Source organism: Papaver somniferum, chromosome 2, assembly GCF_003573695.1.
Source record: "Papaver somniferum cultivar HN1 chromosome 2, ASM357369v1, whole genome shotgun sequence".
Taxonomy (NCBI): domain Eukaryota; kingdom Viridiplantae; phylum Streptophyta; class Magnoliopsida; order Ranunculales; family Papaveraceae; genus Papaver; species Papaver somniferum.
This window is the reverse complement of record NC_039359.1, coordinates 163,214,335-163,240,878: the sequence shown is the minus strand read 5'-3', so window position 1 is coordinate 163,240,878 and position 26,544 is coordinate 163,214,335. Positions and strand designations below refer to the sequence as shown.

Below are 26,544 nucleotides of genomic sequence, written 5' to 3'. Positions count from 1 at the left end.
TTTTATTCATCACTAAAGACTTGATCTATGACTAACTAATTCAACATGAGAGGTTTGGAAGGAATTAAAGACATGGGTTTCTGAAGAATTAGGGTTTGAATTTGGGTTTTAAGTCAGATTTAGACACTGAGAAGAACATGGAAGAAACCAAAATCGATGGAGTTGATTTGATGATGTTCTTGGCGATTGAAGTTGTAACTGGAGGTGGAAATAAATTTGCAAGATGACCAGTTGTTTCTTTGAGACGAAGGATACAAGGAAGAATTTGAGTTTTTGTTAATGGGTTTTTGTTGTTGAGAAGAATCGGCAGAATGGTAATGAATTTGGGTTGGTCTGTGGACTGATAACTGGTGCTGCTTCGAGGAGTTAGAAATTTGAGTTTGTCTGAAAAGATCAGAGATACTGGTGAAGTAATAAAAGATTTGGTGTTGTTGAACTTATAGGTTTTGAGACAGAGTATATGTGTTCTAGTGATGTTTGCAGCTGCAAGTTAAATGGGTACAGTTGGTGAGACGAATATGGAGGTGGTGGTGTTTTACAAGAACATGTGAGACTGAAATCAGAGTTGAACTGATATTGGTGATGCACTGTTGCAGTTGAAATGAAGCTGTTATGAATGGTTAAGCATAGGAGAAGCTGAAACTTGAAATTATAGAGGTGCTATTGCAGAAAATGGTGTCAGTAACAATGCATTACATGGAAGAATGAGCAGGTACTGTTGGTGGTGTTGTTTCAAGAAGAACAACAAAAGAAAATGCTGCAGGTGTTTGCAGGCTTGTGGTTGTGAAGTAATACAGCTGTTTATGATGAAGCGCAATGATGGCGCAAGATTGAGTATGGCTTGTGCAAGATTCCAATGGTTCTGGCCTTGGCCACTCAGCCTATCCATCCAAGTCGGTTAGCTGGCTTTGGCACTGACTCAGACCTGACTCGGTCTGACTTTCCGAGTTGATACAGTTGACCCGTTTTGACAGGTAACCGGTTTGAATTTGCTGGTCACCTGAGTTACTTTTTGACTGATTACCAGCCAACTTCCGGCCATTTTTGTGGGACTTCCGACATACTTTTTGAGCAGAATTTTTGTACGGGTATTTCTCACATATGGACTTGGTGGACCACTTAGACTTTGGGTTTTGAAGACTTGACCTAATACATATAACTACTCCATTACATGTACTGAGTACATGTATTACGGCTTCAGACTTATAAAAGTTTCCTCAGTTTGTAAGTCTGGTGTGTACACTGTCTTATATCTGAATCTTCAATAGTTATATATTTCTCTCAGAGCCGATTCGAAACATTCCCGAATAACATCAATGACACATATCACTGTTCCAGGCTATTTTCAAATGATAAAACTTGAATCATGATTTTGATTGCGAACAATAATTCATCAAGTATGAATAATGTTCATTAAGCTTAGTCATATTTCGAGAATTAATTACCAAGATAAACTTGACTCAAAATTCTATATGATTAGTTATGCGACATCGTCTCATTGATAGAAGGATGAATATAACTTGAGAAATATGTGGCTCAGTCTTCGCTTACCTTTTGTTGAAAAATTTCTCAAAAAAATTTGGTTGATCTTCGCCTTCAAACGGTAGAACGCAATGATGACTGTCGTGATATCTGCTTCCCAACTACACTTCTATCCTAATCTGAGACTTAACTAATTGTAGACTAGAAATCAAGATATAGTTTTGACAACCAAATTTGATAACAAGCTTGAGATAACAACACTTGTGAGTTCGACCGAGACATGCTTTAACAATATCCCCTTTGTCAATTTTAATGACAAAACTATCAATACAAATGGATAAAAAATAAAGTTTTAAAAACTCCTCGAATCCATCATGCTTAATTTCTTTGGTTTCTTCAACTCCTTGAATTTTTCGTTACTTCAAGTTGCAATGATTCTGTACGTGTTCAACTCAACATTGTTGTTGTTGAAGATCCATAGCGATAATAACTTTGAAAACAAATATTCTCAATCATTGTTATACAGAAACATAGTATTATTATCTTCTCCAAAATTCAATTATCACTACAGAAACATAGTATTATTATCTTCTCCAAAGTTCTCCAAAGTTCAATTGCATGTATCTCAACTCTGAAGTGATACTACGATGATATGTTTCTCCCCCTTAATAAATACTTACATCTTTTGCAAATTAGGTGAAACCTATAGATTATTGATTCACTCCCTTTTACATAATGATCCTTATACCATATGTATGTAGTACGAAACTGCTAAATAATTCTCCCCCTTTTTGTCAATAAAAATTGGAAAAGGTACGAAAATCATGGGATCGTAATGAATACAACCAAAAGATACTTCAGGATTGAAAGGTGGTTACATATCAACTTTATTTAGATGAAATCACATCGTAAGAAAATACTTAGCGCTTATCTAGGAGATTTAAGATACAAGCATTCTCTTTAAATTCCACAGCCACACACCTCACAAAGATATAACAATTAAACACAAGTTCATTTAAGAACTCTCTCCTATTTGACGTCATTCCCAAGAGAACAACATGAGTGACCTTTCATAATGAAAAAGGAAGGATTTAGTTAGACACTAATAAATCACATGGAGTTGTATCCTAAACATCTACTTAAATTAATCTCAACGCCAATTACGAACAAAGAAATAATTTTAATCGGTATGACTCAACATAAGAAAATCTTACGGAGTGTATGATGCAGTAATAACACAGAGGTGTGATCACGATTAGAACGATATTGCGAGAAAATTTCTCAAAGAGTTTGTTCTATTTTCAGTTTATAGAAAACATAATAGATTTAACTTCTGAGCATATATGAGATATTAGTTCAATTTACAAAAAGTAAAGGACACATATATCTCATAATACTTTTGCAATATATTAAACCAATAATGATTAAATACTGCCAGTTCATATTCTCTAAGATATAAACCTGTAAAGACATACAAGTTGATTGCTCATAGAGGGAAGAATCAATCTTTTCCTCCGATATTTGCACCAACAATGGCTACCAAATGCGTATAAAAAGATTTCCTTGACAAAGAAGAAGATGCACATATTATAATTCATTAATAATCGTGCATCATATGTTCACATATAATCCAAGAAGTTCGTGAACATTCAAGCAATAATGTGTTCAATAACATTCGAGGCTTGAACTATGAAACATAATCACAAGTGATGTAATGATCAAAGTTTTCTTGAAGGTGTTTGATAGTGTTTTTCTAATGCCAAACATATTGTAAAAATAGTTTGAATGCATCTGAAAAAATTTTGCAGGGAGGGTATGCATACTGGGTACATGTACTGACCCTATTCGTGAACTTTGGTATGCGTACTAGGTACGTGTACCACAAAACAATTCACGAACTCAAAACTTTTTCTGGTATCCATACTGGTATGTGTACGAAAAGTCATTCCCGAACTATAGCTACGCCGCTACGTGTACCGTGGCTCCAGAATATAACAGTTACACTGGTACGTGTACTGTCCCTGTATCCTGATTTTAGTAGTTCTATAAAATCTCTTTAATCAATTTGAAACATTCCCAAATGACATCCATGATGAATATCATTGCTCGGGCTCTTTTCAAATGATTAATCTTAACTTAAAACTTAGTTTATAAACAATAAATTGTTCTTCACTATATATGTCAAGAATATGAACAACAATTGCTTGTATTTCGAGATTTTAAACTTTTTTTTGCTTAATCATATGTATTTTATTACCAAAAATAACAAAAAACTTTTAAAAAAAAAAATTCTGACTAGACAAGACAGGCCCAGATCAGAATTAAATACACTTAGACATAAAAAGAAATACTCATACAATTAAGCCCAGCTTACATAATCCCAACTAATTCTAGAAAAACCGAAAATATGATTGATTTTCACATTCCAGAGCTCCCAAGAATCCAGGTTTCTCATCATATAACATTATTTCTCCTCTTCTGAGTGATGAACCGCTCTTTACCATTTTATCCGCGGAAAAGTTTATTTCTCTAAAAGAATGTCTGAAGGAAAAACTGTGCAGCTTTGCCATTATTCTTTTCCATCCGTTTATTACCATCCAAGGTACTTCCCCTGAGGTGAAAGCATGCAGTACTTCCTTTGAATCCAGGCTAAAACAAACATTAAAAAACTGTCTTCTTATAGCCCATTCACCTTCACAGATTAAAGCCATCACTTCATCAATGAAATTTGTGGCCACACCCAAACCACCAGCCACTGCACCAAGATAACCTCCAGTATTGTTTCTTCCAACAAATCCATAGCCAGAACAACCAGGATTCCCTTTTGATGCTCCATCACAGCAAATGAGCACTTGATTTATTGCAGGGAATTTGAAAATGCATTCTTTTACCTCAGATGTTATAACCTTCACACCTCTGATACCAAAAGCTGTCATGATGCTCATATCATACATAGATCCTCTGATTTTACCCTTCATTCTTACACTATTCTCTCTTGTAAACTGCATTATCCTCATTTTGAAACTTACCAAGTTTGGAATTTCATCATCATAACATACTCTGTTTCTGGTAAACCAGAGCTCCACCACTACAGTGAAAGCACATATAAACCAAACTTCTCTCATATATGAGCTTCTCTTCTGGACACACTTTAATACATCCATAAAGTTACAAGGGTTCAAAAATTTAAATATCCCCCCCAAGCCAGTGCCAGATTTTTTCACTAAACTCACAGTACTACAATATATGATCCATTGTATCTTGCGCATTCCCATATAAGTAACATTTGGAAACAGTATGAAATCCTTTTTTTCTATAATTCTCCTCAGTTGCACATGCTCCTCTGAGAATTTTCCATACATTAGTTGAAATTTTAGGGTGTATTGTGGAATTCCATACCTGTTTTTCCCAAGTAACACAAAAATATCTTTTCCTGATTAGTTGCACTGCACTTTTCACTGAAAGTTTTCCAGACAAATCAGTTGTCCATATGAGCTTGTCTTTCCCATAACCTATAGCTGGTAAATCTTCTAGAGTAAAGAAATTAAACATTTCTGCAGGTATATTGCATTCCCCATTGATGATCAATTCACTGACTTCCAGAGAAAACAAGAACCAGAGAAATATGACTCTACATCTTTGAGATTTTAAACAAGATAAGCTTGAACTCGAAATTTCTTCTTTTCAATTCACCAAAAACATCAAGTCATCAGCGTTGTTTGTTTCTTCAAACCTGAACATGTAAGAATCTTAAACACAAATCAAGTTAGGTAAACATGAACTAGGGGTGTAAATTCGGGCAGGCCTGGCCGCCCGACCCAAAAACTAAGACAGGCCGGGCAGGCCAGGCTTAATATTTGTGAGCCCATAAACAAATTCAGGCCGGACAGGCCGGGCACAAGTAGATAATTTGCTACCCAAAGACCGCCCAAAGCCCGCTTTTTATACGGCAGGCCAGATCGGGCCGGACAGGCCATTATTTTGAATTTTTTTTTTTTAAGTTTAAATTTTCAAATGAACGGTATTAAATCCAATATCCTTTCCTTTCCAACATCGCATAGCGTAAGTGACAGTATTATTTTATATTTAAATTACACTGACAAATTTTTAATTTTAGCCTATAATAAATAATTAATTAGAGTACAATAAACTTTCTAATAAGAAAATATATTACCATTAATGTTTTGAAAAGGTTAATTATAAGTAAAAAAATAATTATATATTTTATTTTTCTTGACACAAAATTGACAATTATAAAATTGTAACTTTTAAGTCTTTTTAAGAGGATATTAAATGATTAATGGCACATAGAAGGCTTTCAGGTCGGGCACCAGGCCGGGTATCAGGCCGGGCATCATAATTAATCGCAAAGCCCGAGACCGCCCAATAAATTAATCCAGGCCAGGTCGGGTGGTCCATGACGGGCCATAACAGGCTTTGGGATACTTCGGGTACAGGCGGGCTCGGGCGGATACAGGCAGGCCGAGTATTTTCGGGTATTATTTACACCCCTAACATGAACTATACACAAGGTACATGGATCATTAGTCGCATGAATATATAAATATGGTTTGTCTGTAATTAATACTTCACCTACGAACTATTAACTCTTAGCTAATGGTGAAAGAATAAGAGTACAAAAATAAAAACATTTTTGATATCAATAGATCATGGCATTAAGCATATAATAACGAAATTGTAAAACTTTCTCAAGTTTATAGACATACCTTTTAGATGAATCTACTCATGAATCTTACGGCTTTACCTAATATTCAAAATCTCACCCAACATGATATGTGCGCCATAATTCTTTTGCTTTCCTTACCGTATTCAATAGGGCATTTCTTGGTGAGTATGCGCTTTCAACGCAATCAAGTTGTGTTGAGGTGACAAATGTCTTGCTCTCCACAAGTGATTGAAACAAACTTTTTTGTATATGTGGATTTTTCACCATCTATATTTTTTGGCTTATTTCGTTTCTTGTTTCATCAATTCCTGTATTTCACTTTTGTATTATCGTGAAAGATATCACTTTTAGATACATTCATATTTAAATCCATCTTTCCCAAGAATTTTTTTACTTCCAACATGATGGATTTTTCCTTTTCCACAGTCATGGAATTTTCTGTGGAATAATTTCTTTTTAACCTCAATGCTTTATTGAATTTCTCTGGTATCCACTTCTGAGTTCGTTTAGGAATAACCAGAACCTTTTTCCCATTATTCTCTACAAGATTTCTCGAAAGAGAATCCGATTGACTATTTTTTGGAAAGTTAGTCTTTTTCCAATTGGGAGCATTGGATCTTGTCTTCGTCTTTACAAAGTTATCCTTTTGATAATCATTACAATTGTGAAAAGGCTTTGTATGACGTTTATAGGCAAATCTTGGTTTATCACAGCACTGATTCCTTTGCCTCAAGGTTGGACGTTTACAACCCGTAATGTCAAGGGTGTTAGACTTAACATATGTTATAGGTTTGATCACTTCCTGTGATGCTCAAACAAGAACATCATGAAGTTTTTCATTCTTTATACGAAAAAAACATCCCCTTTGCAGGTGACCTTTATTTCTGCAATAATAGCAAACATAAGGAATGTTATTACATGTATTTGTGTGTGCTGGCTTTGGAGCTTGATATAATTTGCTCTTTCGAACTTTAACTGCCGGTGTAGGTATTTCACTTTTGCCATCAGTGGAAACCTTTGGTTGAGAAGAATCACTGGCCTTGACAAATTTTACCTCTTTGCTAGTACTTGGAGCATTTATTCCCTTATAGACCAATCCTCGTGTATCACAATGATTTTTACTTTCTCCTAGCATAATGGTTTATTTGCTTGAACTAGTATTGAACTTTTTCAAATCATCTTCCAATATCTTAATTTTATCAAGAGCAGCAGTTAAATTAGCCTTAAGGTGTTTTTCTCGAACGAGATAAGCACTTTCTCTGTCTTCAAAACTAATTTGTTGAGAGTTAGTTCTTGCTTCAGATTCTGCAAGTTTCTCTTCAAAAAAAAAAGTACTTTTGATAAATATTATCACATTCAAGTGACTTCTTACGTAGGTCTTCTTCAGAATCTTTGAGGATCGATTCGTTAGAGAGATTCGAAATATAAAGACCTGCGTAAAAGCTTCTCAATTTCTTGTTTTTACGATAAAGAGGAGTCGAAAAATAAGTGAGGCAAGAAGCCATCACCTTTTTCTTTTCAAGAAGTTTAAGTATCTTCGCATACCTTGAGATATCCTCATCAACATTTCTATCAATATCTGAGTCACCTTCATCAGAAAATTTATCCAACTATTTCTAGGTGTGTTTTCCCAGTTATCCACCGTTTTTTCATCACTCGAGGTGATTTCATGAAAGTTTTCAAATAATGATTTAGATGCGACAGTTCTCTCAGGAGGTAAATCCAAACTTTGAAAAAAAATCATCTGAATGATTCTGAACTGGTGATGCATCATTAGATATTTTACTCATGTCCATATAGTCATATTTCTTCAAACACAGACTTATTAGGTCTTAAACGTGTTTGCCTGCTCTGATACTAATTGAAAACGCAGGGGTAGCAAAATACACCATCAACTCTTTCTTAGAAAACGCAGTGGAAACGTTTGGTTGAGAAGAATCACTGGCCTTGACAAATTTTACCTCTTTTCTAGTACTTGGAGCATTTATTCCCTTATAGACCAATCCTCGTGTATCACAATGATTTTTACTTTCTCCTAGCATAATGGTTTATTTGCTTGAACTAGTATTGAACTTTTTCAAATCATCTTCCAACATCTTAATTTTATCAAGAGCAGCAGTTAAATTAGCCTTAAGGTGTTTTTCTCGAACGAGATAAGCACTTTCTCTGTCTTCAAAACTAATTTGTTGAGAGTTAGTTCTTGCTTCAGATTCTGCAAGTTTCTCTTCAAAAAAAAAAGTACTTTTGATAAATATTATCACATTCAAGTGACTTCTTACGTAGGTCTTCTTCAGAATCTTTGAGGATCGATTCGTTAGAGAGATTCGAAATATAAAGACCTGCGTAAAAGCTTCTCAATTTCTTGTTTTTCCGATAAAGAGGAGTCGAAAAACAAGTGAGGCAAGAAGCCATCACCTTTTTCTTTTCAAGAAGTTTAAGTATCTTCGCATACCTTGAGATATCCTCATCAACATTTCTATCAATATCTGAGTCACCTTCATCAGAAAATTTATCCAACTATTTTTAGGTGTGTTTTCCCAGTTATCCACCGTTTTTTCATCACTCGAGGTGATTTCATGAAAGTTTTCAAATAATGATTTAGATGCGACAGTTCTCTCAGGAGGTAAATCCAAACTTTGAAAAAAAATCATCTGAATGATTCTAAACTGGTGATGCATCATTAGATATTTTACTCATGTCCATATAGTCATATTTCTTCAAACACAGACTTATTAGGTCTTAAACGTGTTTGCCTGCTCTGATACTAATTGAAAACGCAGGGGTAGCAAAATACACCATCAACTCTTTCTTAGAAAACATGCATGGACAAACTTAAATACAATTCCGAGAGTTCAACTTAATAAATCTCAATTAAGGAAGAATATTTAGAGTTATATCTTTTTCTCTCAAAATCATAAAATTTACAGAGGTAAGTCCGTGAACCTGATTTGCGGGTGAAAGTACTCGGTGATTCCAAGTATCAATCAAGTCATATCCAACAAACAAAGATGGATATATCTACTATGATTGATTAACGCACAACCTGTGATATTTCAATTATAAAGATAAACAATATAATGCGCAAAAAAAATAATACAAACATTAGAAGTTTTGTTAATGAGGAAACAACAAATGCAGAAAAACTCCGAGACCTAGTCCAGATTGAACACCAAACTGTATTAAGCCGCTACCGACACTAGCTTACTACCAATTAACTTCGGACTGGAATGTAGTTGAGACCGAATTAAACCCTCCAAAAAATTCAGTTACAGTCGCGCTCTTTCCGCCTCTTGAATCCCCGCGGGACTCTGCGCAATTGATTCCCTTAGCTAACGTCACACCAACTAAGAGTTGTTTCAACTCAATTGAAGACTTTAAAACAATCTAATTCCCATGGATAAGCATATATATGATTTCCTTTACGATCAAAAAGTTGGATCAATGTGATGGAAATCGATAGCAATAGACAAAGTCTATCTAACCTCAAAATCTGGACTTATGCAACCTGGAGTGCAGTCTAGATTATTATTCACATCACAAGTATAAAACTTGTGGAATCAAGAAAGTTTGAGACAAAGAAAACTTTGATGATATCTATCTATCTTGTTTAAGTGAGCAGCTCAAGAATCAAATAAGATCAGGATACTCGAGCTATCAAGATAACCATTGTTGGATCTGGCTTCACGAATCCCTATGAAGTATTTGTAGTCGCTAAACGCTAAAAGGGTTTTAGGAAGATGACGACTCTAGTTAAAACTAGGACACTCCAAGAAAAGTAGTGTCGGGATTCAAAGATCCTATTTACTTGAAGTTCCCCTTTTATAGACATTCAAAGCATAAATTGTTTTAGGTTTAAGCTAAGATAGCGTTGGAACCAAGCAAACAATATCCACCGTTAGATGAATCTTTGAATCTGATTTACATAACAAGATATACACACTGGTTAGGATAAATCGTAACCGAACCGTGTATGTATAAGACCATGCTCATGAATGGTTAGTCGTAGCTATCCAACTGAACTATAAGCTTGAGCATTTTCATAAACACTTAAGAATTAACTCGAGTCACAATGATCAAGTGATCAAATATGTATATGGTGTTTTTTAGAGATTATTCAAATACAAATTATCCCGGTGAAATAATTTATGTGCATAAGAATTTAATCGACATGGTAAGTAGGTGGCAGGCCTCAAAGATGGGTATATAAAAATGAAGCGCAATGAAACGCGGGCCTACAGTAATACCGCAAGTGCACGGTCATCGGTTGTAGCTCGTGCAAGTACGGGTCGATCCACAGAGATCGGGAGTGTTTTGTAGTGTTCTAACTATTTGGGTTCCTAAATTGCTGTTGGGCTTTGAAGCCTTTTGGCTTAAATTGGGCTTTGAGTGCTAATGGGTTTGATAACAATAAAATGAACTGAGCTTGGGCTCAGTTAGTCTTTGAAGTGTAAATGGGCTTGTGATTGAAGTTGGCTTTGGCCTTATTCCTAAGAATGAACTGGGCCTCAGAGGCTTTTGGGAGCTAGGCCTTTTCTTGTTATGAACCTATTTCTGGGCCTTTGGTTGTGAACTAAACCTTGGGCTTTGGTTAAGTTCAGTGAACTGAACTTGGGCTCAGTGTTGAAGTGAGCTTTGGGCTCAGTTGGCTTTGATGAGGACCTGGGCTTTGTAGAGGAAACAGCAGCAGCAGTGGTAGCAGACAGCTGCAAGTGGAGAAGTGAAGGCAACAGGAGAAGTGGAGTGGCAGCAACACAAGGCAAAGAAGAGAAAGCAGCAGCAGCAGGGTTGCAGCAGCAGCTGCAGCTGCACAAGCAGTGCACAGCAGCACAAGGCCAAGAAGAAAAAAGGCAGTTAACAGGAAAAGAAGTAGCAGCAGGGGAAGAAAACAGTGCAATGCAGCAGTGCAATGCAGCAAGGCAAGTGCACAGCAGCAGTGCAAGGCAAGTGCAAGAGAGGCAACAACAGGGCAAAACAAGGCAATGAAGACAATGAAGAAACTAAACAACAACAATCAGAGAGCAGTGCAAGTGAACCAAGGCCTAAGCCAAGGGCAGGGATGATAGTGAAACTGAAATGGAGCAAAACTAAGGCATTCATCTAGAGTGGGAAGAGAACTAGCTTGCTCATTGTCACTAGTGAGCACTAGTTTCTCCCCACTACTCAATCAACACAATGCATCAAAGTTTTAATCTAACATTCCATTACTTAACAGTGAGTTGAAGCAACAGATACATTAACAGAATTATCATTAACAGGGGACAAACATTAACAATGAACAAAATCAACCTAAACAGGATACTAACATAACATTTGAAAATCAGTGAAAATTAAACAGGATACTAACATAACATTGATACTAACATAACATTTGAAAATTAACCTAAAATGAACAAACCTAGACAGTGAAATTGATAAAGACAGTGAAATTGAAAATCAAAAGAAATTAAGAGTAGACATTAACATGGAATTAACATTTAACACTAACAGGAAATTAAAATTGAAACATAACAGGGAATTAAAATTGAAACCCTAAATTGAAATTTAACTGAAATTTAAGAACTGAAATTAAACCTAAACTAACCCAATTTTGGGGGAATCTCGGCTAGCCCAAGAACACCCCTCCATACACACACCTCACTCTCTATTTATAGCAGAAAATACCCAATTTTTATGAACCCTAATTTTGAAATTAGGGTTTTGAAAATCCTAAAATTACTCACCTAATCTTCAAATTGACGTCGACCCATCCTTCTTTTTATCTCTGTGCTCCTTCCCATGCCTTCAATTTCTCTCTAGGCTTACCTAATTCACCAATTTCTCACGCCTAGGGTTTCAAGAAAGAAACGTGAGGGATTGATGGAATAAGTAGCTAGAAGGAAGGGGTAAGTGATGGTGATGTTCGGTGGAGTTGGTGGTTTGGTGGTGGCAGAGTAGGTGGTGGTGGACATGGTGGAGATGGTGGAAGTACGGCGGTTGCAGGTGAAGGAGAAGGTGGTACGGTGGAGTTGGTGGGAATGAAAGAGAAGAAGGAAAGAAAATGTTAGGGTTTCTCTTGTTTTTGGCTTATATATCCTAGGGTTATTTCGGTGTGAGTCGGGTTCATCGAACTTTGATGTCTAGCGAGTATATGCGTTGGATGTGAAGATGGTAGGTGGATCCAACGGTGGTATGGGGGAATGTATTGAGAGACCGTTAGATGCATAATACATCTAAACCAATGTCTCAGATTAGAACTAGGTGTTGTGGTGTGAAGTAGGACCTTCCAGCTTGATGTACCGGCGTTGAAGCGACCATTGGATGCATCTGTGGGTTGATCTGACGGCTAAGAGGGGAAACAGGCTTGGGTTGGAGATTGGGCTTGGGATAATTCTGAGCCCATGTCTTCTTTAAGAACAAATTCTTCCTTCTTGAGCCCATTTCTAGCCTTTTGGTCTTGTGCGCAACATTCTTCGCGGCATCCTTGTGTGATTCCTTTTGGCTTCCACCACTTTTCTGCTCTATTCCTCTCTGCAAGTCATTCAGACTTTATTTATTACCTAAAAATGCAAAATTAAGTAAGAAAAATATTTATTCTTGAAAACAATGAAAATACAGAATATGGGATAAAATGTAGAATTACTGCACAAAAGATGAGTTAAATGCCAACAAAAAGGGATAAAATTATACAATATTTGGCACTCATCAGTAGGCGTACAAGTTACTATTACTTAACATGTTCGTGAACAATTATGTCACGGTACATGTATCGATATGTAAACCTTAAGACATAACTGAGTTCCGGAGTTCACAGAACTTTTTCGGTATGCGTATTGGTGGATACCATTTAAACATAGCCATGTTCCAGAGTCCACGGAACTTTTCTGGTACGTGTTAAACCCACAGTTCTTTTCTAGTAGACGTACTGGTTAGCGTACCGATCCAGTTTCACGAGTTCCCAGACTTTTAAAGGTGTGCACACGAATATGCATACCAAAAATCGGTTTGTCAACATATAACTACTCTGTTACGTCTACCGAGTACATGTGTTACGACTTCAGATTTATAACAGTTTCCCCACTTTGTAAGACTGGTGTGTACACTGTCTTATATCCGAATATACAGTAGTTTTATATTTCTCTCCAAGTCGATTCGGAGCATTCCCGAATAACATCACACATATCACTGACCAGGCTATTTTCGAATGATAAAACTTGAATCATGATTTTGATTGCCAACAATAAATTGTCCTTAACCGAAATTCATCGAATATGAATAATGTTCATTAAGCGTAGTCATATTTAGAGAACTAATTACCAAGATAAACTTGACTCGAAATTCTTGATATGATTATGGTAGTCTAATTAGTTATGTGACAGCATCTCATAGATTGAAGGATGAATATAACTTGAGAAATAGGTAGTTTAGTCTTCACTTACCTTTTGTTGAAGAAGTTCTTCAAAAGATTTAGTTGATCTTCGCCTTCAAACGGTAGAACGCAATGATGATTGTTGTGATGTTCGTTTCTCAACTACACTTCTATCCTAATCTGAGACTTAACTAATTGTAGACTAGAAATCAAGATATAGTTTTGACAACTAAATTTGACAACAAGCTTGAGATAGAAAAACTTGTGAGTTCGATCAAGTATTACTCTAACGACTAACCTCAAGTGGAAGGATGATGTCTTCGTTGCAGTTGTTACTTATTCACTTTCTTCAGGTCTTCAGAGTAATACTTGTACGTCTTAATATTCCTAGACTTTGTAGTCTAACCTAAACGAAGTTGACTCTAGTATTTAATCAAGCGACCCTAGATGAGTTTTGATACTAAAATATGACAAAAAACTTGACATACCAACGCTTGTTGGGTTCAACCGAGCTATGCTTTAAATATAAGTTACAGAATCTAGTGATTGCATTTCTATTAAGAGATATTCCACTCATTTTTTCCTGAATACAGAGAATGAGATTATGGTCGCTTATTAATAGCCATGGGATACTGACAATTGTGGCCATATTTTTAACAAGATACCAAGAATCATCCTTTAGGTCAGGATAAGGAGAGCCATACATACGTGCCATTAGCCATTCAAATTTGGTCTTCTCATACTAAATAAGACAAACTATTTGGTTTTGCCTTTGTGAATGACTTTTAATTTAACACTATTATTTCAGCATAAACCAAGGCCACCAATAGAGCCAATTGGAGGAAAGAAAGCATCATTATAAAAGGCAGAACCATGAAAAACTTTTTCCATAAAATCAAATCTATTTTTAGTTTCAAAGAGAAAACGATGTTAGGGTGTTCTTCAGAGTAACTGATTTAAAGTGTTTCCTACTTTCAGGTGAACCAAGGCCTTGGAAATTCCAAGATAGGATCTTAATGAATTTCTAGAAGTAAGAGGGTAATGGTATAAGAAAATCATAAGGGGTTTAGATATGCAGACCAGAGATTATTTTAGATGATAAGTAAATAGGTAATCAGATATAATCAAATTCCATGACTAGTTTAACAAATTTAAGAAAAAACGACATGGAGTTGAAATACTGACATGACTACCATTGATCTCAGTCTGGTTTGCAGGTGAAGAACTACCACCAACAGACACCTTTACTCCCAGATCTTTAGCAGATTTCACCATCTTAGTACCCTTGGCCACCTTGTAAGACTTAATGGATTTCTTGGTATTATTTAATTGGATAAAATTTCCAGAGGTTCCTTGGTGAAAGGTTAGATATTGTTTCTCAGAGTTATTAGGTTTAGAAGCGGTCCAGGGGATATGGTTTTGTGTAAGATTTGTGGATTTTTTAACCTTTTTTGGTTAGGGTAAGTGTTTAGTATATTCTTTCTCCATTAGATTGATTTCTGATTTCTCCCTCTAACCTATTTTCTCGATTTAGAAGAAGATGAGGGGTTTTGGTTAAAAAAAAGGTTTGATTATATTGAGCATATGGACCAAAACCAGGTGGTTAGGATGGATCCATACTCACAACCGGTTCATGTGTTTTGGCAGTTACGGTAAGGGATTGAAACAGACTATACGCAAAGTTCTCAGTGTTATGGGCTTGCAACATGATGATTTTGTTGTTTGACATTACATATTTGGGTAAGAGAAGGAAATAATTGAAGCCCGCCTTAAAAGTGGTTCTAGGATATCTACTAGAAGGAGTGATGATATGTCTTCCAAGGATTTAGTTGTTGAACTTATGGCAACGCTTCATGATTATCCAACACCGGTTTCAAAATAGATAAAAGGATTGGTGAGACAACCACCTTAGGAGAGGAATTGGTCGGTATATGGAGCTTGCCGAGGTTGAACTAGCATTGAGATTAAGATTTTGAAATTTGAATGCTGGATTGATGAGGTTAACATAGTTCAGAATAACACATCTCTTTAGAGTACAACTGCTTTCGGAATGGTCAAGAGTTCTGCAGAACTGACACATTGTTAGAGCATAGCTCGATTGAACCCACCAAGCGTTGGTATGTCAAGTTTGGTTGTCATATTGTAGTGAATCAAAACTCATCTAAGAGTCGCTTGATTATGTACTAGAGACAACTTCGTATAGGTTAGACTATAAAGTCTAGGAATATGAGACATACAAGTATTACTCGAAGACCTGAAGAACATGAAGAAATAACGAGATACAACGACGACATCATCCTTCCTCTTGAGGTTAGTAATATTGACTTGAACTGTTTCATTCCTAACATATCTTTCAAGTTGTTATATACTGAAAACATAACTGCAAAGTTGTGAATGAATATTTTACTCTAATAGTGAGACATGATCATACGATCATAGTATTAAGGAATTAGACTACGAAGTATAACGCTTATCTTTTGAACTTTGTATATATGACATCGACATAATATTATGAATGCTGTTGTGATTATGTGTATGGGTAAAGGAGAATATTTCATCCTAGGAAACAATGTTTATATTTGTTTATAGGAAATACATTCATGAACTTGTTTTATGGATTGTAAGGGAAATCGCTAGGCTTATTGGTATTGTTATTCATTGCATATCTTTGGATTACTAATATGTGTGAGTTAGTAGAACCGATCATAACTTGTTATGCATCTTGGTATAGCTAATAACATTGCCTGACTTATGACTTGGTATGACTAGTTTTGATTAATTAGTGTAACCGATCCTAAGTAATCACCTGAGATGGTATGATCGATTTTTGTAATTGGTATGACCGATCTTAGTAATTGGTGTGACCGATCACAAAAGAGTTGTGTGATCGATCCTTGTAATTGGTGTAACCGGTCCTGGTAATTGGTGTAACCGATCTTAGTGACTTGTTTAACCGATCACAAGCAATACCATGAGTATATGGTAACCGGTCCTGGTAATTGATGTAACCGATCCGGGTAACTAATATAACCGGTCCTGGTAACTTGTGTGTCCGATCACAAGTAATCCATATTAAGGTATAACCGATCCTAGTGATTGATAGAACTGATTTAACCCATGATTGTGATTTGATATTTGATCAATCACTTAGTTGTCTTGGAATACAGATGAACCAATTCTAAACTTGTTTGGAAGTGTGGTATAATTGATTCCAAGATTGTAAATATGAAAGATGATTTACAAAGAAAATATGTCAACATACTTTGAACACGATCAGTAACTCTTATCTTTTATTGTTCAAATATATTCCTTAATTACTCAAGGAGATCCCGGTCCGAAATAAATTAAGAATCTTTTAATTAAGGTTGTTAGTTTTATATGCTTTAATTACTAGAAACTAAATGCATATCTCTAGAGAATAAAAATTAGCAATGTGCATTTACTAATTGGAGATTACAAAAAAATATTGGACAAAGCATTTCCAGGAATTATGAAAACCGAATGGGCATTTATTGCATATCTTGAGAATGCTTTCGGTTTTGGAAATTCCTTGGTGTCCAAACATCCTTGGTCTATAAATACGCAAGTTTGTATTTCTAGAAAACTATCCAAAGAGCCAGGCAAACTTCATATTCTTGTTGTTTCTGGTGGATCCGTCTAATCGGAGAGGAAAGTACTATAATTAGGCGAAATCTCTTACGACCGATCGTTTAAAGAATTCTGTGGGATCAAGAATTTCTACGAGTACCGTTGGTGGGAAACTAAATAATTGCACTGTTATTAGTTTTCTATTTGATTTGATTGACTAACGGTTGTTGAACTTTTATTGCACTTGGTTTGTTTATTCTTGAGAATCTTCTCTTATAATATAAGATTCACTTAAACTATATCGAAGTGTCGACGGGATCTTTAGAACTGTTTGTAGATCTAAAGACATCTTGTGGTAATCCATTGTTAACAGACTCCTTTATGTGTGTGATTGATCACCAGAGATTCAATTGGTGTTGTGCAGGTTTAATTGAAGATTAAGGAAGATATGAAGACAAAGAAAATTTCTTATTGGTTTCTCATATCTTTGTATAACACAAACCTTGATCGCTGGGATCCAACTAGAATCAGTTTATCTTTGATAGATTTGATTGTCTAGTTGCGTAGATTGGTAATTAATCATTTGGTGGCATTCTTCAGTGTCCGAATCTGATTAGTTGTAAATCTAAATCTAAGTTACTGATTTCGATTGATATAAACCCGACAAAGGAGTTTATTAGATTAAACGGAAGAGCCTTTGTCAAACTCAAATCACTTAGATTGAAAAGAGTTGTTACCAAACATATTTATTGTTCCTTTACTGTTTGGAATACGATCTAAAGGAATTGTTCCAGTGCGTGCACTTATTGAATGTCGAAAGCGCAGGGATACTGAAGAAACTAAGTGAACTAGGGTTAGTTGCTTGGTCTCAACTATACGAAGTTGGTTTAGATTTTGTATAACGACTTAATTCTGAGAGTATTCAATTCTGGACTAGGTCCCGGGGTTTTTCTGCATTTGCGGTTTCCTCGTTAACAAAATCTTATTGTGTCATTTACTTTTCCTTTTCTCAATTATAATTGTTGTTATTATAATTTAAAGTAAATTACACAAACGTTAACTCCGTATTACTTGATAGTGATCCTATAGAGTTTGGTTAAGTCCGAACCTATTATCAAGTAATCACACTTTGATTGTTGTATTGTCTTGATCTCGTTTCCATAGACGATCACACAAAGTGTGAATACCGATTTGTCGTATTGTCTCGACTTTGTCCATAAACAATCACTTTCGGTAAGAGGACTTATAGGTAGATATTTTCGAAAGATCGTGGTGTATTTGGATACCCTCGTCTTTTCACACATCTTGAAGGGTTGAAAAATATAAAAGAATTCAGTCTAGGTTTTCACTCCATAAAAAGGGGAGTCTGTGAGTTACATTGATTTCAACCATTACTTCCATATTTTTTTCATAAAAATCTCTTCCTTAAGGATCTTTGAAAAACAATATCATTCCAACATGCTTGGCTGTATCCTCGAGAGCACTATAATTGACGTAGTCATTTGGGACTCTTTTCATTCTGATGTTTTTTCCTTTCTTTTATAAAAAATGTATTTACCTTCACAAATATGGTTTCTTTTTAATGCATTAATAAGCGGGCCATAGTACAAATCAACATGAAAGAGCATTTACTACTTATAGGCCCACTCACGATAATTTCACAGCTGTAAAAAAGACTTTTGTTATAAGGAGAGCAATATGTGATCCGAGGAGTGCAAAAATCGTAGTCGACTTAGTATATTTTTCTAACTTAGTCCAAAATATCATTATCAGTCACGCAAACCATTCACACACATTAATAAAATTCTTATTTTTCTTATCGTCTTCTTCTTATGAGAAAAAAAGCCCCAACTTATGAATCAATTATAATCTCTGTTGATTTCTGAATCTAACTGTAGTATCTTTCTTCTTTCCATTGTAGGATCATTTCTTCTCTTCCATATACTAACACATACAAACATCATATACGAGTTGTTTTCTCGGCTAAAACATCTTCAATTAACGACAACAACTTTACTAACTTTTTGGTGATTAACAACAGAAGTCTACACAAATTCAAATCATTCTTCTGCCATGTCTTACCTTTTGAGTGTTTTTCGTTCTCCTCCTTTAATCTTCTGGATGCGTACTTGTTTCTTCGTCCCTGTTTTTGTGACTGAAATTACAACTTCAAATCTTTCCCAAATTTAAAATAAATCCATACCACATATTTTATTTGCCTCTCAGCTTCAAATCCAAATGCTTCTTAATCTTCATAAACCCATCTTCACGGTCACTAGTTGGACTATATCTTGCTGGTAGTGAACTTGTTTCTGTCGTGCTTTTTTTCTCAGTGATTTTCTTTCCGAACTCGAATGCCATTTCTTTAGTGTCTCAACTTTTTTTTTGGTTACTATAATATGGAGATTTCAAAAATCGTATTTAAGTTTTCCAGGGTTCATGACTCTGTTACGGAAGAAAAGGGAGTGTTCTTTTGGGTGTGCGAGAAACATGTGCGTCTACCAAGGATAATTTAGACCGAGTTATAAATAAACCAAGGATTGAGCCTAGTTAGCGAGTTAGCTACGATTTTTGCACTCCTCAGATCACTTTTTGCTCTTCCTTTAACAAAAATCTTAAAAAAGAAGAAGAAAACAATACTTATGACAATATGAGCACACACATGATATTATTGTTGGAAGTTGCACAATTGAAATCGGACTCCCCAATACAAATATAAATGTCCCATTTATACATGGACATGAAAAATAAATAAAGACCAGAAAATAGGAGACTCTACAACGTAAATCGAAAGTGACAATACTTCTTCGTTTAATTTAATGGGAAAAAACGGTTCATTCCAAAACCGCCCATAATAGTACGCTTTAGTCCATACCTAGTTGACTGGGTACAATTTAATCCAAAAATTGTATAAAGACGCTGCTACCCTTCGCACGCTTTTAATAAAGCACACGTGCAATGAAATGAACCAGTTTTGTAACTGACACAATGAACGTGGTTGCGACACGTTAGCCTTGAATTAAAAATTGATTAAAACTACGGCGTAACGGATAAATTCAGTAACTGCAACATTTTGCTTTATCAGAAACTTCAGAAGAGAAAAATCAAAAAAGAAAATTCAGAAGAAATTTTGCAGACAAACCCTAGAAAATTTACAGACTAAAACCCTAAAATCTTACTCGTCAAAACACTTAGATGGTTGAAGTATCAGTAACATCATGGTGAAAGGAAATAAAGTAGTTTCAAAGAAAAACGCATCAACAGTTGAAGATTCAATATCAACTTAACAAGAAAATCCATCAGTTGCAGTAGAAGAAATTCAAAAATCAACATCACCAACAACGAAATCAAAGTCAGCATTAAAAGATTCAACATCAATTTCATCCCCAACTCCATCATTTGCAGCAGAAGAAATTCGAAAATCAACAGGACCAAAGACGAGATCTAAGAGAGGATTAGAAGATTCAACATCAATTTCAGTACCAGAAACTTCAAAAATATCACCAGTGAAGAAGAAATCAAAGACTACAAAGCCTTCAACATCAATTTCAGTACCAAAAACTTCAAAAACATCACCGGCTAAGAAGAAATCAAAGCCTTCAAAGCCTTTAACATCTGTTAAAACAAAAAAAAGGCAACAATTCAAGTCCAGTTATGTCTATTTTTTAGAAATTTTAATGGGATTTCTTGTAGGGGTGTACAGATATGTACACCACTAAGCTTTTGCAGTGATTCATGTCCATTTATATATGTTTTTTAGAAATTTTAATGAGATTTGTTGTATATGTGTACATATTTGTACACACCTAGGATGTTACAGTGATTCATGTCCATTTATATCTGTTTTTTAGGATTTTTTATAGGATTTGTTGTTGGTGTGTACAGATATGTACACCCCTAGGATGTTGCAGTGATTCATGTCCATTTATATCTGTTTTTAGAAATTTTTATAGGATTTGTTGTTGGTGTGTACATACTAGTACACCAACATGATGTTGCAGTGATTCATGTCCAGTTATGTCTGTCTTTGAGCAATTTTCATGAGTTTTGTTGCTAGTGTGTAAATACTAGTACACCAACATGCTGTTGCAGTGATTCATGTCCAGTTATGTCTGTTTTTGAGCAATTTTTATGGGAATTGTTGCTGGTGAGTAAATACAAGTACACCAACATGCTGTTGCAGTGATTCATGTCCAATTATGTCTGTTTTTCAGAAATTTTCATGAGTTTTGTTGCTGGTGTGTAAATACTAGTACACCAACATGTCATGTTATGTGAGTTTGTGAGTGGTTTTATGGTCAATGGCATGTTATATGTGTTATGGAGTTGTTTTATGTCAGTTGTGTGTACAGATTTGTACACAAGCATTGTATTGCAGTGATTCAAGGTATGTTGTGCTTGTTTTAAAGATTTTTCAGTAGGAGTGTACATGTTTTTACACCATCATGGTGTTATAGTGATATATGGCATGTTGTATGGGAATTATTGTTGCTCTTGTTATATTTATGTACCAGTGTATTGGTTTGTACACCAGCATTTTTGTATCAGTATCATGTGTTATGCTTCTCTTTTCTTATTCCCATTTGTTTATTTTCGTAGATACAAACAAACCTTATAGATCAGGTTTTCATGCAATCAACGAGTTGGTGAACACGTACCTTGAGGAGGATGGAGAAGTAAGGAAAAAGGATCGTAAAAAAGTCTGGTTCACAAAATTTCAGTTAGAGAAGCAAAAGGAGAGCCCTTTTTGGCCTGTATTAGATGTATTTTTTCACAAGAAAGCTGAAAATAAAGAGGAGGAAAACTCAGAAATAAAAAGGAGAAGAAGAGAGATGTGTGGTTCAAGAGTCCAGAATCAATCTTTAAGATTATGAACCAGTTCCGCCATGATAATTCAGGGAGAAATGTCTCTGTTTTCAATACTTCCGAGGAGAAAAAGTTTGTGGAAGTAGAAAGTACGCCAGAAGATTTGTTCTTAATTTTTGAATTAGAAATGGTGGCATCAGAACCTGTGGAAGGAGAATGTACCAAAACTAGAGCTGAGTAGGGATACGATTCACTAATAAACCGAATGAAACTGAAGGATCAATCTAGGTTGGGGAAACCAGATGTGCAGAATGAAATCTTGCGTATAATGAAGTTAAAACCAACGTTATATATGGAGATTGAGAGAAATGCTGAGGACTTGGTAGTGTTGTTTGGGATATACCTGTGCATCACTGTTTTTTTTACCACAGCAAATGGAAGCGGGATTACCAAGAGTCAATTTGCTCCCTACTTTGAATCATTGGATAGAATGAAAAAACCAACTGGCCAGTTCATATACTCAATATCTAATGGATAGCATAAGGAAACATATTGCCTCACCACTTAGAGTTAATGGTTGTATGGTATACCTGTTGGTGAGTTTACATGTGTACATTGTTTTACACCAGTTTTTAGTTGTACAAATTTACATGCTTTGGTTCACTGTATTTGTTGGGTCCTAACATTTATAACTCTTTACTTGTTTGTCAATGCAATATTGGTTTGCTGAACACAACAACAACATGATGCCAAGCAATGAACAAGGTTTTCCTAGGTTTCTAAGGTGGGTAATAAATGACATCAGCAATACAATAGAGAAAGACATTAATGAAGCTATGAAAAAGGTAACTCGATAACTTTCTTATTATAGTGATTTCTTCCTAGATGTGTACATTAGATATACACCTTAATAAGGTTTACAAAATGGTGACAAAATTTTGTCATGTACAACAATATACACCTGTAACACATGTGTAAAAAGATGTATACATGTTATCCATATTGATACTTTGGCATGTTTTCAGATGCAACCCGGATGGGTAAAAGCTTGCAGTAATGAACATCAATAGATAATGGAAGAGCACAGAAAGAATAAGAAAGAAAATAACAGAGATGCACTTAAAGAAAAGTTGTACAAAGCAATACAACAAAGAGATGAAGCATTGGAAGAACTTTCTGACTTGAAGGTTAAACATTTGAAGCTTGTTAGCTTCATTGAAGAAAAAAGCAAAAAAATTTATGAAGCTAATGCAAGGAATGTGCAAGATGATAAGGATCTTGTTGATTTGTTTGTTGACTCCTTGCAAGAAATCATTTCATTTAACAAATAATTAAAAAGTGAGCAGGAGGAGGAGGAAGGTCAGAAAGGTGAGAAAAGTGGCAAAGTTGATGATGTGGATGACAGTGATGATGATGATGATAGTGATGATGATGAGAAAGGTGAAAAAGGAAAGAGAAGTGGCAAAGCTGGTGATGTGGATGTCAGTGATAAGGAGCATGAGGAGGAGGGTGACGACGAGGAGGAGGAGGATGGTGGTGGCAAAGGTGGTGATATGCATGATGATGATGACGAAGGTGGCAAAGGTGGTGATATGCATGGTGATGATAACGAAGGTGGAAAAGGTGGTGATATGCATGGTGATGACAATGACAAAGAGGGTAGCAAAGGTGGTTATGACGAGGGTGGCAAATCTGAAAACAATGAAGTTCCTTCTGAAACTTCTGAAAAGCAAAGGTATAAAATCACTCTTATTAAATGTGGTAGTCATTTGTTTTTATGTGTGTAGATAGTTGTACACCAGTATTCTAAAACTCATAGCTTTTCTCTAAACTTGAATCTTTTAGCATTCCTCTGTCAAAGACAAATGAAAATAAGGATGGAAAGGATGAAACAAGGCAAGGTGTTGAGTCTGAAACTGCTAAGAAGCCTAGGTATGAAATGATCTCAGCTCACATTTCTTTTCATTTTCTGTTTATGTGTACCAAGATGTTCACCTAACAAAAAATGTATTTTTTCAGCACTCTCTGCCAGAGACAGCTGCATATCAAGAAGACCAGGATGCCACTCAAACAACTGAAATTGATGAGGCTACGATAATCGCAGTTCAAGCCATATCTCAGATGGACCCTAAAGGCATGTTGCCGGTTGAAGAATATGTGCTTTTACTCACACAGGGAGAAGATCAACAGAATGATCCTTATGCATCAATTGAGGACCTTCTAGACAACTTGTATGAAAGTGTTTTCATAAAGCTTGAAAAAGGTTGTTACAGAATGGCAGCATCTGACGTGAAGGAAAAGATGACAACCGTGATACACGAATGTCCAAGTTTTCAAATGTTGAGCCAAGAAGATCCAAAAGAATAGTCTTCGCAAAGATCATTATCCAATGAATATGTACGAGAAAGGGTCGTTGCTAAAGCAGTGCAGTTCATCCAACAACATTGAGATGTATTTTTTAGCAGTCAAGAAGTAGAAGAGCAGAAGACACCACCAACAAAGACAAAATCTGGGAAGATGAAGTAAGCAGAGATGTTGAAGACAAAAGCGGCTGGCAGGTTGTCCAAGACACCACCAAAGAGAGATGCAAAGAAAAAACTTCCTCCTGATTTCACTGCCGAGGGTAAAAACAGACAAGTTAGGATGAAAGTGGATCAAAAAGGCAAGGGGATCCAAAAAGAGGGAGAAGAACCAGATTATCCTGCACCAATAAAGATAAAGGAAAATTAGTATCATCCTTATCATCCATTGCCAGATATTCGTCAATCATAACTATACCAAGCCATGGAACCAGGACAGGACAAAAGAATGGTACAAAAATTCTTCGACTATGCAAGCCTGGGGTAAGTTCAGGAAACAATACCTCACACTATACGAATGATTGAATCTTATTGAAAAAAAGTTATGTGTACCACTATGTACCACCATGTTAACATTTCCTTTATGATTATGCAGCTCTGAAGCTTGGGAACTAACAAGGCTCGAAGATCCAACTGTCAGGCAAGATATTCTGATTGTGGGAAAATTACTTCATGAATTGATGTTCAACAAGTATCTGGACCAAGAGGTACTGCAGTTCTATGTCCATCGACGTTGCTATGCAATGGTCAGAGATAGCTTTCGTCATCCAGATCATCAAAAGTACATGAGATGTGAAGTAATGAGTCCTACTTCATGTGTAAGTTTCTCAAAAAAAATCAAAAATGTCATATATAGATACTTTAATGGTGTGTACATACTAGTACACCTGATTGACATGGCATGTTCTATGTGTTTGTAGATTTCTTTAGGTATGGACTTATATGTACACCAGTATGCTATATGATTGACACATGCTCTGTTTAAGTTTTTGCATGGATGCTTGATTGTTAGATTTTATTTAGGTGTGTACATAGTTGTACACCTGTATCATACGTCATGGATACATCTATGTCACACATCTGTTTCCAGGCCTAAAATGTTTGATATGTGGTAGTGTAGATGCTTCTTAGTTTTCTTGTCTAATTTAGGTGTACCTAATTTATTTTATTTTCCAACAAATTATTGATTGCAGTACTATGTGAAGAACAATATCATAAACACCGTACAAAAGCTTGTGGTTGATTTCATACGGGACATGCCTGACAGTCTGGAAGTTCTTGTAATCCCCTTCAATCACTCTACAGAAAAAATGGCAGTAGGACTTCACTGGTGCTTCTGAAGTTTGATTTCATAGCTGAAGAGTGGAAGTGGTACAACTCGTTGCACTCAAATGGGGAATATAAAGATGATGCACAACAACTGGCAAATGTGGTGCAATTGGAACTCAACAAGAAGAGAGTGTTAAAGGGTGATGCACCTATAGAGCCGCACGAAATAAACATCATGCAATGTCCTGCTCAGGGAATCAATCCAGACTGCCTCCTATACACTTGCTACTTTATAAAACGAGGTATGAAGAAGATAAAGAGTATTGAAAGAGATCAGCAGAAGGCTGAACACATTTGTCAGGGAATGAGAGCAACATTGGTGGCCAAGATGCTGAAAAAAGTCGGACCGTATGAAAAGGTGTGGGATATAGCAACTGATGATTATCACAAAGAGTGGCGCCTGAGTAAAGAGATGAAACCATTAAAGAGGAAGAAGAGTTTATTTTAAGCTTCATTATACAAGATCACTTTCTGAATTGTTTCTAAACGTTTTCTATCTTTTCAGAGAACTTTTCAAATTTCAGTTTTTATCACTTTGTTTATGACTTATCAACACCTTGAATTAATATTTTTATTAGTTTCAATATTGATGTTATTGATGTTACAAGTTTATGACTTATCACTACCGTTGAAGTATATATTACAGGTTTTGAAATTTTAAGGTGTACTTGATTGTGCACATTTACTGATAGAGCAGAAAATGTTTAGAAGGTGTATATAAAGGTACACATGTACTGAAAAATTTTCATACTTTATCAAAAGTATGAAAATTAAAGACATAAAAGTATTACTAAAATTTTTATATCATGCAGAACTGAAAACATAAAAATTGAACATAAGAAAAGTAATAACTAATTATACAGATCTGAAAACATAGAATATTACTAAACAAATAGACTAGTAGCATCCATTGTACACCAAGGTGTACATAGTGGTACGTACATGTA

General features: G+C 35.5%; 1 protein-coding gene across 1 annotated transcript; it reads right to left on the bottom strand.

Annotated features, from left to right (window-relative positions):
• Positions 1 to 3,872: 3,872 nt before the first annotated feature.
• Positions 3,873 to 4,460, bottom strand: LOC113352373. The gene has a single exon (XM_026596197.1). The coding sequence runs from the start codon at positions 4,458 to 4,460 to the stop codon at positions 3,873 to 3,875; it is 588 nt and encodes a 195-aa protein (XP_026451982.1).
• Between the last annotated feature and the right edge of the window lie 22,084 nt (positions 4,461 to 26,544).

Coding starts and splice junctions, on each gene's coding strand:
- LOC113352373 (XM_026596197.1), bottom strand. CDS start 4,460: ATGAAGGGTAAAATCAGAGGATCTATGTATGATATGAGCATCATGACA.